Source organism: Panthera pardus, unplaced genomic scaffold (assembly GCF_024362965.1).
Source record: "Panthera pardus isolate Hobbes unplaced genomic scaffold, ASM2436296v1 HiC_scaffold_27, whole genome shotgun sequence".
In the NCBI taxonomy this organism is placed as follows: domain Eukaryota; kingdom Metazoa; phylum Chordata; class Mammalia; order Carnivora; family Felidae; genus Panthera; species Panthera pardus.
Genome location: NW_026526843.1, coordinates 29,925,692 through 29,939,260, shown reverse-complemented (window position 1 = coordinate 29,939,260; position 13,569 = coordinate 29,925,692). Strand labels below are relative to the sequence as shown.

Genomic DNA, 13,569 nt, shown 5'->3' with positions numbered 1-13,569 from the left:
CTGAGCCGCCCAGGTGCCCCCATGTCTTGGAACTTAGAGGCCAAGGTCAGGGAGTCCCTGGGAGGCAGGTCCTGGAGGGCAGGCCGCAGTGACCCAGGAGGCAGAGCACCTGGCTTTCGTCCCGGTCACTCTTCCGTTCAAGATCTTGAGTTTTCATCTGTCAAATGAAGTCTTTGGAGAGGAATATCATTTTTTTTAAGTTTATTTATTTATTTGGGGAGGGCAGAGAGAGGGGGGAGAGAGAATCCCAAGCGTTGACAGCGCAGAGCCCGATGCGGGGCTCGATCTCACCAACCGCGAGATCATGACCTGAGCCAAGATCAGGAGTCAGACGCTTAACCAATCGAGCCACCCAGGTGCCCCGGAATATCATTTTCTGAAGATTTTATTTTTAAGTCATCTCTACACCCAAGGTGGGGCTCCAACTCACAACCCCAAGATCAAGAGTCACACGTTCCACTGAATGAGCCAGCCGGGCGCCTCCGTTGGACTAGAATATCTTAAAGTCCCTTTCAGATCTGAGTCTGTGGTTTGGGGATTCGGGGTTATAGGGGCCCAGAGTAATGAAGATCTGGGAACCAGGAGGAGAGCAAGACAGGGCCAGGCTTTGTGGTCAGAGACAACAGAAATCTACAGTCCCCGAGGCCTGACCTTCTTGGTAGTTTGTTTCAGTGATTAAACTTGAGTTTGAGCGCTGCTTCTCTGGCTGTAATTTGCTCGTACATTCTACGGAGATTTATGGAGGATGGCGGAAAGAGGAAAGAGGAGAGTAAGACGTGGTCTCAGCCATCAGGAATTACGGTCTCCGGGGGAAAGAACACGAAACAACGAACGAACAGAAAACAGAATAAAATGTCTTATGGACTAGCCGTGTGACCTTGATCAAATCACTGAACCTGTCCCCAGGCCTCAGTTTCCTCACCTGGAACAGGTGCCTACGAGGTCAACAAATGCCTGTGGATTAGTAAGAGGACTACGACCATTATTATGCGCGACGGGTGTGCTTAGCAAAATAGAACTATCTACACAGTGTTGCAAAGGGAGAAACGACACCGCATGAAAGCTGATCCTGGTTTTCTCAAAGGATTCCGTATCATATTGGACAGTTTTTGAGCCACCGTCTTTGTAACTCGTGCCTGACGTTACGCCAAAACGCTTTAAAAACTCCAGACCACTCCCATCCTGAGCATTTCAGGCATTTGTTCAGCAAACCGTTCACAGAGCCCCGGCCACGTGATACAGAACTGAACAAGGCCAGTCCCTACGGAGTGCACAGCCCCCCTCCGAAAAACGGACATGCGAAAGAGTTGTTTGTATTCACTGTCTCCAGTCTTTCTCTTCCCATCGCTCTTGAATGATGCCCACCAGACTTTGGCCCTTACCGCCCAACAGAAACTTCTTTTCTTAAGGCAAGCAGTGACCTCCGTGTCTCTAAATCCAGCGGTCGGTACTCGGGCCTCATCTTCTCGGCTCCCTCTGATTCGCTCACTGCCTGCACTTGGCTTCTGAGACACCACCCTGGCCTGCTGTCCCTTCTCAACACCGACAGCCCCTTCTTGGTCTTCTTTGCGTGACTTCTAAATGCGGGGGTATCCCCGGACTCGGGCCCTAAGTGATCTCATCCGGTCTCCTGGCTTTAAATACCATCCAGGTGTTGAGGACTCCCAAATTCTATCTCCAGCCCTGACCCTCTCTCCTGAGCTCCAGACTTGTGTGGCCAGCCCTCGGTTTCGGCTCAGGTCATGATCTCACAGTTCGTGGGATCGGGTCCCACGTCGGGCTCTGCATTGACGGCGTGGAGCCTGCTTGGGATTCTCTCCCCCTCTCTCTAGCCCTTTCCCGCCCCCCCCCTCAAAATAAACATTTTTATGTCACTCTCCTATTGAGAACCCCCCGAGCGACTCCCATTCTCACTCAGTAAAAGCCAAAATACTTACAATGGCCTACCAGCCATTGTTACTGCCTTGTTCATTCCATTCTCACCACATTGGCCTCCTTTTTGTCTCTCTAACGCCCTAGGCATGCTCCTGCCCCAGGGCCTTTGCAGAGAGCTGCACAATTCAAGTCCTTCAGATCTTTCCTCAAAGGTCTTGGTGAGTCTCCCTTGACCACCCAAATAAGACTTCCACACCCTCTAGGCACTCCCTGTATCTTTTCCCTGCCCCTATTTTCTTCAGAGCACCCCGTGCCTTTGAATATTTGGTATAATCATTTACCTCCTTTGTCTAGTCCTCTGCCCCAACTAGAATTTCAGCTCCGTGGGAACAGGGACTTTCATCTGTTTGTTCACTGCTGTATCCTCAGCGCCTGGCACCTAGTGGGTATGAAATAGGCATCTGAATAAATGAAAAGTCTTCAGAGGGGATAACAAGAGCTAATGGAAGCACAGAAAGATTGCTAAGGAGTGCGGGGGGTGAATGATGCTTTTAATGCCAGGAAAATTGTTATTTAAGGGCCTTGTACGTCATTCTAAGGAGCTTGGATTTCCCAGGAATCCCAGGTGCCTGACTTGGGGCAGCAGGTTGAATGGTGGTGACATTCACTGAGTTAAGAAATACAGAAGAGGCCGGGCGCCTGGGTGGTTCAGGCAGTTAAGCATCTGACTTGGGCTCAGGTAATGGTCTTGCAGTTCATGAGTTTGAGCCTCACATCAGGCTGCCTGCTGTCAGCACAGAGCCTGCTTTGGAGCCTCTGTCTCCCTCTCTCACTCTCTGCCCCTCCCCCACTAGCATGCTTGTTTTCTCTCTCTCTCTCTCTCTCTCTCTCTCTCTCTCAAAAATAAATTTAAAAAAACAAAAAAGAAATACAAGAGTAGCCGAGTGGTTCGGGCAGTCGAGTGTCGGACTCTTGAGTTTGGCTCAGGTCATGAACTCACAGTTCGTGAGATCGAGCCCCACATCGGGCTTTGTGGTGAGAGTGCAGACCCTGCTTAGGATTCTGTCTCTCCCTCTTTCTCTGCCCCTCCCCAACTTATGCATGCGTTTTCTCTCTCTCTGTCTCTCAAAATTAATTAATTAATTCATTAATTAAAAAGAAAGACAGAAGAAAGAATAAATTTCATGGGGCACCTGGGTGGCTCAGTCAGTTAAGCATCCAACTCTTGATTTTGGCTCAGGTCATGATCTCACGGTTGGTGAAAATCAAGCCCCACATTGGGCTCTGCCCTGACCGTGTGAGGAACCTGCTTAGAATGTTCTCTCTCCTTCTCTCTCTGCCCCTCCCCTGTGCTCAACCACTCTCTCTCTCTCTCTCTCTGTCAAAATAAATAAATAAACTTAAAAAAAGAAAGAATAAATTTCATGTGGTCAAGGTGAAAGTCAAGAATGGGTTCTAGGAGTGTGAAGTCTTGAAAACCTGTGTGCTATCCAGGTGGAGATGTCCAGTAGGCAGCTGAGTGCTTGGTTTGGGAGCTCAGGGTGGGAGGTCAGGGCCAAAGAGAAAGATTTGAAAGTCATCTAGCTCTAGATGGTGTTTAAAGCCATGGCTATGGTAGAATTTCCTAGAGAAGTCGTATAAATTGAGGAGGGCAAAACGTTACTGGTTATTAATGCCAAATACTGCTCCAAAATCCAATAAGAAAATACCAAGGGTGCCCAGGTGGCTCAGTCAGTTAAGTGTTTGACTCTTGGTTTCAGCTCAGGTCATGATCTCATGGTTCTTGAGCTCCACGCTTCGAGGAACCTGCTTAGGATTCTCTCTCTGCCCTTCCCCAGCTCGCCCTCCCTCCCTCTCTCTCTTTCTCTCTCTCTCTCTCTCTCTCTCTCAAAATAAACTTAAAAAGATTGTTAAAAATCCTACTGAATTTGGCAGTGAGGAGGCCCTAAGTGAATATATTCATTTATTCAAATATTTCTTAAACATTTGCTCTGTGTCAAGGATACAGAAGATACCATAGTGAACCAAACAGGCAAAAATCCCCTTTGCCCCAGAACTAAAATTCTAGTTGAGAGGAACAGACAAATAAGAAAAGAAATAAGGGGCGCCTGGGTGGCTCGGTCGGTTAAGTGTCCGACTCTAGAGTTTGGCTCAGGTCATATCACGCTTCATGATATCACGTGAGGTCATGGGTTCAAACCCCGCATCAGGGTTCACACTGATGGTGCAAAGTCTGCTTGGGAATCTCTCTCCCTGTGTTTGCCCTCCTCTGCGTGCTCTCCCTCTCTCTCTCTCTCTCATACAAAATAAATAAACTTGCAAAAAAAGTACAAATGAAAAGGGAAAGGGACGTCCATTAACAGACGAGCGGGTAAACCCTGTGGTGGGGCCGCACAACGGAACACGACTCAGCGATAAAAAGAACAAATTACCGAGGAACAACCAGAACAGGGATGAATCGCAGAAGCATCAGGGCCAGTGGAAGAAGCCCGTCCCGAAAGGTTACCGGCTGTACGCTTCCATGTATGTGACGTGCTCAAAAGGCAAAACCAGAAGGCCAGAGAAAAGATCGGCGGCCGCCCAGGACTGGGAATCGGGGAGGCCCTGACGGGAAAGGGGCGGTGTAAGAGCATCGCGGGGGCAGAGGGGCACTTCTGTGTCCTGACGGTGCTGATGGTCACACGAAGCTCTACGGAGGAAGGAGTTGTTGTCTTTTTTCCTTAAGAGAACGTTTTTTTCTTTTTTTAATGTTTATTTATTTTTGAGAGAGAGAGAGAGAGAGAGAGGCAGCATGAGCGGGGGAGGGGCAGAGACAGGTTGAGAGGGAGGGAGAGAGAGAGAGAGAGAGAGAGAGAGCACCCAAAGCAGGCTCCGTGCTGACAGCACAAAGCCCAGCACAGGGCTCAAACCCGTGAACCGTGAGATCATGACCTGAGCGAAAGCGAGAGTCAGACGCTTAACCCACTGAGCCACCCAGGCGCCCTGAAGCGAACTTTCTATGTAATAGTAAATAGCAACGCTGGCCCATATTTATTGACCCTCCCCATGTGCAGGACACTGCTGAGTGCCTTCCACGCACCCCTCGTTTAATTCTCACGAAAGTCCCATGAAGTGGGTACTATGAATAAGGAAACCAAGGCTCAGGAGGGCTAGGTAAGTGCCCAGGGTCACATGGCCAGCAGGTGAGGCGGCCAGGATAGAACCCGACTTGTCTGACTCCAGAGATTCTGCTCTTCTGACTGTGAGACTCTATTGCCTCGCCCGCGTGGAAGATCGTTTCTGTTGCGTGTTTATTTATTTGCTTATTTATTTTTAAGTAATCCCTACAGCCAAGTTGGGGCTCGAACTCACGACCCTGAGACCAAGAGGCACGTGCTCTTGTGACCGAGCCAGCGGGGCGCCCCTCCCGCCTGGCAGATCTGGATTGCACTCCTCGAGAATGCCATGCTAGCCTCAACTAGACATTTCAGAAACAAACCAAAGTATGCGCGACGCTCAGTGTGACCCTGACACCATTTCTGAACGCCAGCTGTAAGGGGCCGTCCCCCTCACGGTGGCCCAGAGCTGTCAGGTGCGTATGCAGATGGTATACTGAGAAGTCCTTTCATCTGGTCCCTGAAACTGTTTTACTAAAGGACAAAAATGTGACTTTCAGGGAGGGAGCAGTTTGGTGATCGGCCCGGACAGTCCTCGGAGTAGCGATGAAGTCCGTGAACGTGGCCAAAAGTGGTGTAAAAGTAAGGATCGCCGAAGTCGAGGTCCAGAAACTGGGTGCGGGAGGGGTTTGTCTTACGGATGCCGAAGTTCCCTGAGATGGCGTTGAACCTGGAAGAGGGGGAGCCCCCAGGGGGCACGGTCTTCAGTGAACATGGCAGACCTTCAGGAGGTCAAGAGACGGGAGCAGCAGCAAGGAGTGTGGTTCAGTGACACGAGCCCCTGGCGAGAACTTGTGGCCGTAGAGCCAAGGAGTCAGGGTCCGGGGACGGCGAGACGGATCTGCTCCTCAGCCGGGGACATCTGTGACGTGGAGAAATGAGCGGCCCACACCTGAGAGCTTCACAAGGGAGGCCTCAGTTAAGACAGGGAGACGGAGGGGCGCCTGGGTGGCTCAGTCAGTTGAGCGTCCAACTTCGGCTCAGGTCACGACCTCACGGCTCGTGGGTTCGAGCCCCGCATCGGGCTCTGTGCTGGCTGCTTCGGATTCTGGCCCCTCTCTTTGTCTGTCCCTCCCTGGCTCTCTCTCTCTCTCTCAAAAATAAACATCCTGGCTCTCTCTCTCTCAAAAATAAACATAAAGAAAAAAAAAAAAAAGACAGGGAGCCAGAGGAGGGAGGCATTTAAAGGTTAAGGGCCTGGGAGAATGTTAATCACGTCCAGAGGGCATAGGTAGGGAAGCCACGTTAAGTATGAAGTTTCCTTTGTCCTGAATGGTTGCTTCCTTCCGAGCAAAACAAGCCGCAAAAATGTGAACGGGGCATCGTGACTTTACTGCGTGTTGATGTTCATCCTGAGCCCATCGAACAAGAGGCCTGTGACAGCCGTTCTTGGCCAGCCTCTTGACCAGGAGCATAGCAACCGGGGCCCGGACTGGAGACTCTGGCTTCTCTGGCTAGAACATTTATTTCCCGGTGACTGTGTCACCTCATCCCATCTTCTCGATTTCCCGCCAGGCTCAGAGCCCGTGCCTTCCGCACCGTGGAGGAGTGGACGTCCATTTCTCAGGAGCGGTGGACTGCTTCCGGCAGATAGTCAAGGCCCGAGGGGTCCTGGCGCTCTGGAACGGACTGACACCCAACTTGCTAAAGGTGAGAAGGGCGGTCAGTCTCTTCTTCCCCACCTCTTCCAATTCTAGCCCGTTCCCTTGCCGCTCCCCGACAGGATGTATGGAGACACCCTGTCTTGTGCCGACGGTCGCACGAGACCCAGGCGTGGAGGCTGGCAGTCAGCCCCGAGAGAGGGGACCCTGTGCGGCGTGGGGGCATCTGACACCCCACCCCTGAGCAGCTGAGCACTGAGTGTAGAGGCTCCTCCCATGGGGGCTCATGGCCTCCTAAGGGGAACCTACCCCCCCCCCAGCCTAACATCGTTTGCAAAAAAGTGTACGATGTGCCTGTGTGCATCTCTCTGGGGAGAGGATCCCAAGCTTTCATCGTATTCCCAAAGTAGCTCATGACCCTCCCCACCACCACCACCACCACCGAAGAAGGCAAAGAACTCCGGACTGACCTTGCGTGAGCTGACGCTTAAATGATTCCAACCAAGACCAGCATACGTCGCCAGCTTTCATTCTGTCATCTTCCCTGATTCCGAGAATCACGTCAGGTTGACTGCAGACGCACTGTTTTCTGCTTAAAATTTGAACATGCTTGGGGCGCCTGGGTGGCTCAGTCGGTTAAGCGGCCGACTTCGGCTCAGGTTATGATCTCGCGGTCCGTGAGTTCGAGCCCCGCGTCGGGCTCTGTGCTGACAGCTCAGAGCCTGGAGCCTGTTTCAGATTCTGTGTCTCCCTCTCTCTGACCCTCCCCCGTTCATGCTCTGTCTCTCTCTGTCTCAAAAATAAATAAACGTTAAAAAAAAAAATTTTTTTTAAATTTTGAACATGCTTTCCATTTCTTTTTACACAGATAGTTCCGTATTTTGGAGTTATGTTTGGCACCTTTGAGTTCTGCAAGAGAATCTGTCTCTACCAAAACGGTTACACTGTGTCTCCTCTGAGCTATCAGCTGACCCCAGGGGTGGATCAGAGTTTGAAGCCCCAGGAATTACGGGAATTTAAAAAGTTCTTCAAAACCAGACAGCTGAAGTCTAAGAAACCAACTCTTTAAAACCGAATGGAGCAAGAAGGGCACTGACTGGAGGCGGGTTACAGTCACAGAAAAGAGGTAGCCTCGGAATTGCGTGTGCGTGGAGCGACAAGCGGGTCCTCCTGTCTGCTGCTCTCGGAAATGAGAAGGTTGAGCCGCGTATCACCTCCGAGATCCGATCTGATGTCCTGGTGAACACCTGTGCCAGGGGAAGTTTCCCAACGTGACCGTTTTGTGGCAGCATTCCACCCGATTTCATAACAAAACGTGGCTGTAGCGAAATGTGCAACGTACACGTGCAACTTACACGACACCAAAGAAATGGCACCGCCGTGACCTCAAAGCAAAGTGTAGTTGGAGTGGCCGAGCGGATACATACCACACCGTGAGCTTAGCCGCAGGGTCACAGCTTGCACTAAGCCACACTGGCCTAGCTTTGCTCCATTTGACCCGAGACTTCCCAACATAGCTGCTCTGAAACTCCTAATCCTTGCTGACTCCGGAGTGCACACGCTATAGCGTAAATTTCACCTTCTCAGAAACTAAATCAAAACGTTTAACATTTAAAAATTATCACTGCCGTAGTAGAAGCATCCTTCTTTATTTAAATTTGAAGTATCTCGGCGCGCCCGGGTGGCTCAATCGCTTGAGCATCCGACTTCGGCCCAGGTCATGATCTTGCAGTTCACGAGTTCAAGCCCCACGTCGGGCTCTGTGCTGACAGCTCGGAGCCCGGAGCCTGCTTTGGATTCTGTGTCTCCCTCTCTCTCTGCCCCTCCCCTGCTCGCGCTCTGTCTCTCTCTGTCTCTCTCAAAAATAAATAAACATAAAAAAAAATTTTTTAGGGGCACCTGGGTGGCTCCATTGGTTAAGCGTCCGACTTCGGCTCAGGTCATGATCTCACGGTTTGTGAGTTTGAGCCCCGCGTGGGGCTCTGTGCGGACGGCTCAGAGCCCGGCGCCTGCTTCGGATTCTGTGTCTCCTCCTCTCTCTGCCCCTCCCATGCTCATGCTTATGCTCTGTCTCTCAATAATAAATAAATGTTAAAAAAAAAAAACACTAAAAAAAATTTTTTTTTAATTTAAAGTATCTCAAGCTGAGGAATTTCAGGAATCTTGTTTCAAGAAGGCAGTTTTTACTGTGACCGCTTAATTATACCCCAAAAGAGCTTCTTCCAGTTGAAGTCATGTGCAGGTGAAGGGGCCTGAATTCTCCACCTTTTTAACTTGCTTTAACTTGCAAGCTTACCCTGGAAATAAATTAGTCACGTTACTCTCACAAGATGTCCCCGTTGCCTAAAAAGGATCAAATAGAACATTTGACACACATATCAAAAATACATATATAACTGAACAAAACCGCTTCAGGCTAATCATCTCTACTAGATTTTTTAAAAATCACATTTCAGATTATTCCACCTTAAGGATTCCATGTCAAGTTTCTATAGCTGTACTTTCCAATAGTGCCTATGTATGCATTAAAAAACAGTAAAATTGTTAATTTACACATGCATAAACACACACACACACACACACACACACACACACACGGGCTTTTGGTATGTTGAAAGTATTTGGGGGGCGCCTGGATGGCTCCATTGGTTAAGTGTCCGACGTCGGCCCAGGTCATGATCTCGAGGTCCGTGAGTTCAAGCCCCGCGTCGGGCTCTGTGCCGACAGCTCGGAGCCCGGAGCCTGTTTCGGATTCTGTGTCTCCCTCTCTCTCTGACCCTCCCCCATTCATGCTCTGTCTCTCTCTGTCTCAAAAATAAATAAACATTAAAAAAAATTTTTTTTTAAAGTATTTTGCCCAGTTAAATTTATTTCCCAAAGAAAAATGTGTGGTCATTTGTTACTAATATGAGTTGTAGCTGTAGCCCGGTCTGTTTGTTACAGTTTGGAGGGTGGCAAATTCTTTCCCCACAGGGAGGCATCATATTTATTACTCTTCGTTTTCCTGGAGGTGAACAATTTTGTTTTCACTTGTAAAATCTACAAAAAGAAATTATTTTTTTTACTCGATCTAAAATCCTAACCTCAGGGTACTTACATCATGTTAATATCCTCTGTGTATTTTTCCACAGGGTTGACTTTTTCAATAAAGTTACGTGGGGAAAAGGAATGCCTCATTGTTCTAATTTCGGGACCACTCTTAAAACTCTAGTTTGGGGGCGGGGCGCCTGGCTGGCTCAGTCAGAAGAGCATGTGACTCTTGATCTCGAGATCATGAGTACGAGCCCCCTGCTGGACGCACAGACTACTAAAAATACATTTTTGTAAATCCCCCTAGTTTTGTCCTAAAAGAAACTTCCAGCTTATTTTCATTTTCTCAGGGGTGTGAAGGGAGCGTTCTGCTTTTCTGCTTTATGGCTGGCAGGGTGCACCAAACTGGGTTGGTTAAACGTCCGACTTCAGCTCAGGTCACGATCTCGTGGTTCGTGAGTTCGAGCCCCGCGTCGGGCTCTGTGCCGACAGCTCGGAGCCCGGAGCCTGCTTCGGATTCTGTGTCTCCCTCTCTCTGCCCCTCCCCCGCTCATGCTCTGTCCCTGTCTCTCTCCCTCTCAAAAACAAATAAAAGATTTTTAAAAATTAATGTGGTAGCAGCCGTGTATAAGACTGCCAGGGGGCTCCCTGTATAGCCACCGAATCAATGATTAAAGGAATCATCGTAGATGAGAGGAGCCAGTAATGAGTCTTGAAGGAAGGGAGAGGACACTGGGGGGTGAAGAACAGGTTGGAGGTAGGTCAAGGATAGGTTACCGGCGGAAGGGGAGGCCCATGTGGTATCGCAAAGAATGGAAGTAAGCAAACAGTGGGGTAGAGTAGGAAGACTGACTTCCACACGTCGATGCAACGGCCGTCGGACCCCCTGGCCACAGCGGTAACGCAAGGTGGACAAGGTCCTTGCCCTCTGGGGCTTTCTAGTAAGGGTCGCAGGCAATAAAAAAGTAACCTGCAAGTCAGGTCATTACAGATTGTAATGTTATGAAGGGGACAAACAGGGAGCTTCATCAGAGACTTATGAGGGGGCCAGGGAAATAATGTTGCATCACAGACTCAGGGAAGGCTGCTCTGAGAGCTGACATTTGAGATGAGGCCTGAAGGAAGAGCATTCTGGCAGAGGGAACAGAAGGTGCTAAAGTGAAAAGAGACCGGCGAACCGCGGAGAGGTGAGCGTGGCCTGAGTGGGCTGTGTGAGCGGTAGCGTTAAGAGCTGAGGTTGGGCAGAGGGCCGGATATGTGGCCGTTGGGGCCATAATGAGAAGTTAGATTTTATACTTTTTTTTTTTTTTTTTTTTACGTTTTATTTATGTTGAAAGAGAGAGAGAGAGTACATGAGCAGGGGAGGGGCAGAGAGAGGGAGAGAGAGGATCCCAAGCGGGCTCCGATGCGGGGCTCCAACCCACAAAGCAAACTGCGAGATCATGACCGGAGCCAAAATCAGGAGGAAGACGCTCAACCAACTGAGCCACGCGGGTGCCCCTCAGTTGGATTTTATTCTAAATGCAGTTGGAGGCCATTGAAGGTTTTTATGTACACAAACGATATAATCTGATTTTCTTTTTCAAATATCCCTCTGGGGATGCCTGGGTGGCTCAGTCAGTCAAGGGTCCGACTCCTGACATCAGCTCAGGTCACCATCTCCCGGTGCGCGAGTTTGAGCCCCAAGTCGGGCCCTGCACTGACCCCATGGAGCCTGCTTGGGAATGGGTTCAAGACACATTTTGGAGTTGAACTCAGCAGGATGTGCCGCACAATTGAATGTAGGCAACAAAAGGGTGGAATCAAGGGCACGTGGGTGGCTCAGTTGCTTGAGCATTCGACTTCGGCTCAACTCATGATCTCACGGTCGGTGAGTTCGAGCCCCACGTCGGGCTCTGTGCTGACAGCTCCGAGCCCGGAGCCTGCTTCCGGGGCTGTGTCTCCCTCGCTCTCTTGCCCCTCCCCATCCGCGCTCTGTCACTCTCTCAAATAAAAATAAACATTAGAAAAATAAATACAATAAAAAAGAAAACGATGGAATCAAAGGTGGTGCCTAGGTTTTTCGCTTTTGATTTGAATAACAAGATAGATAATGTTGCCATTTGATAACGTAGGGCAGACTTTTGGTAGGGAATGGGGCCCCTGGCTGGCTCAGTCGATAGAGTATGTGACTCTTGATATCAGGTCGTAAGTTCGAGCCCCATGTTAGGTGTAGAGATTACTTAAAAATAAAATCTTCAGGGGTGCCTGGGTGGCTCAGTTGGTTGAGTGTCTGACTCTTGATTGCTGTTCAGGTCACGATCTCCTAGTTCATGAGTTCAAGGCCTGAGTCAGGCTCTGTTCTGACAGCAAGGAGCCAAATGCTTGAGGTTCTTTCTCTCTCCTCACTCTCTGCCCCTCCCCACTCATTCTCTCTCTCTCAAAATAGATAAACATGACAAAATTAAAAATATCAAACAAACTAAAATCTTTAAATGTTTATCTATTTTGAGAGGGAGCAAGCATACGCACGCTGAGTGTGGAGCCTGTCTCGGGGCTCGATCCCACAGCCTCGAGATCGTGACCTGAGCCGGTATCAAGAGTCAGTTGCTTAACTGACTGAGCCACCCAGGCGCCCCTAAAATAAAATCTCAAAAAAAAAAAAAAAGACTTTTGGTGGGGAAGGAATTAAAAGTTCTCTTTCGGACATGTTTAAATTCGAAATGCACATGAAATACTGAAGTAGAAAAGTCAAATAGACAGTTGGCTGGAAGATAAGCTGTCCATGTAACTGCCCAAACCAGTTGCGATGGACAGAATAATGATCCCCTCACCCCCAAGGGTATGCACACCCTTATCCCTAGAACCTGTGACTCTACCTTATATGGCAAAAGGGACTTCGCAGATGTGATTAAGGTTAAGGACGTTGAGATGGACAGGTTATCATGGCCTATCCAGGGAGGGCCAATCTAATCACAGGAGTCCTTACAAGTGGAAGAGTGGGTCACAGACACTCAAGGATGGAACAAGAGGCAGAAGAAATGGGGCATGAGAAGGACTTAACTCATTTTTGCTGACTTTGACCACAAAGGTGCCCGCGAGCCAAGGGGTAGGGTGGCCCCTAGAAGCTGAGAATAGCCCTCAGCCGACTGCCAGCAAGGAAACAGTCTCACGACCGTGGGGAATTGAATTCAGCCAACACCCTGAATGAGCCAGGAAACTGGTATCCCCCTAGGGCCTCCAGAAAGGGACGCAGTCCTTTGGGCCACCTTAATTTTAGCTCAGTGGAGTACCGTGTCAGACTTCTGACCCACAGAACTGTGAGGTAATAAATTTGTGCTGCTTAAACCACTGAGTTTGCGGTCGTTTGTTACAACTACAACAGGAAAGTCACACACCGGAACGCTGCTAAGAATTATGTCCGAATAATACACAGAAATCAGGACTGTCCTGGGCGAAGCTGGACAAGGCTGGAGTTCAGGGGAGAGTGATGGCTGGAGACAGAAATCTGGGTGTTATCAGCAAATAGACGGCTTTTAAAGCCAAGAGACTGAGGGGCTCCCGGGTGGCTCAGACTGGAAATGTTGGACTCTCCCGTTGGGGACGTAAAACGGTATAATCATTTGGGAAAAGAGTCTGATAATGCCACTTTCTAGGTTTAAACCCCAGAGAAATGAAAGCAGGCCCACACAAAGACTTGTACAGGAATGTTTAGAGCAGCATCACTCATAATAGGCCAAAAGTGAAAATGAGCCCAGAAGGATCTCGAAAATATTGATAGATACTGACATATTGATTTACATAGATATATATATATATCAAGTGAGAGAAGGAAACCCCCCCAAAAGGGTAACATGTTGTATGGTTTCATTTATTTTTTTTTTAAGTTTATTTTATTTAGTGATCTCTACCCCCAACAGGGGGCTTGA

The 13,569-nt window shown here is 49.2% G+C and overlaps 1 protein-coding gene across 1 annotated transcript in view; it reads left to right on the top strand.

Moving 5' to 3' along the window:
- SLC25A43 (solute carrier family 25 member 43) overlaps positions 1–9,800 on the top strand; it is a 33,849-nt gene extending 24,049 nt beyond the window's left edge. The window contains exons 4-5 of the mRNA XM_053892112.1: positions 6,546–6,680; positions 7,500–9,800. Of these exons, the coding sequence (XP_053748087.1) occupies positions 6,546–6,680; positions 7,500–7,700 (336 nt within the window). The 3' untranslated portion in view covers positions 7,701–9,800. The remainder of the gene's footprint in view (positions 1–6,545; positions 6,681–7,499) is intronic.
- Positions 9,801–13,569: the final 3,769 nt, after the last annotated feature.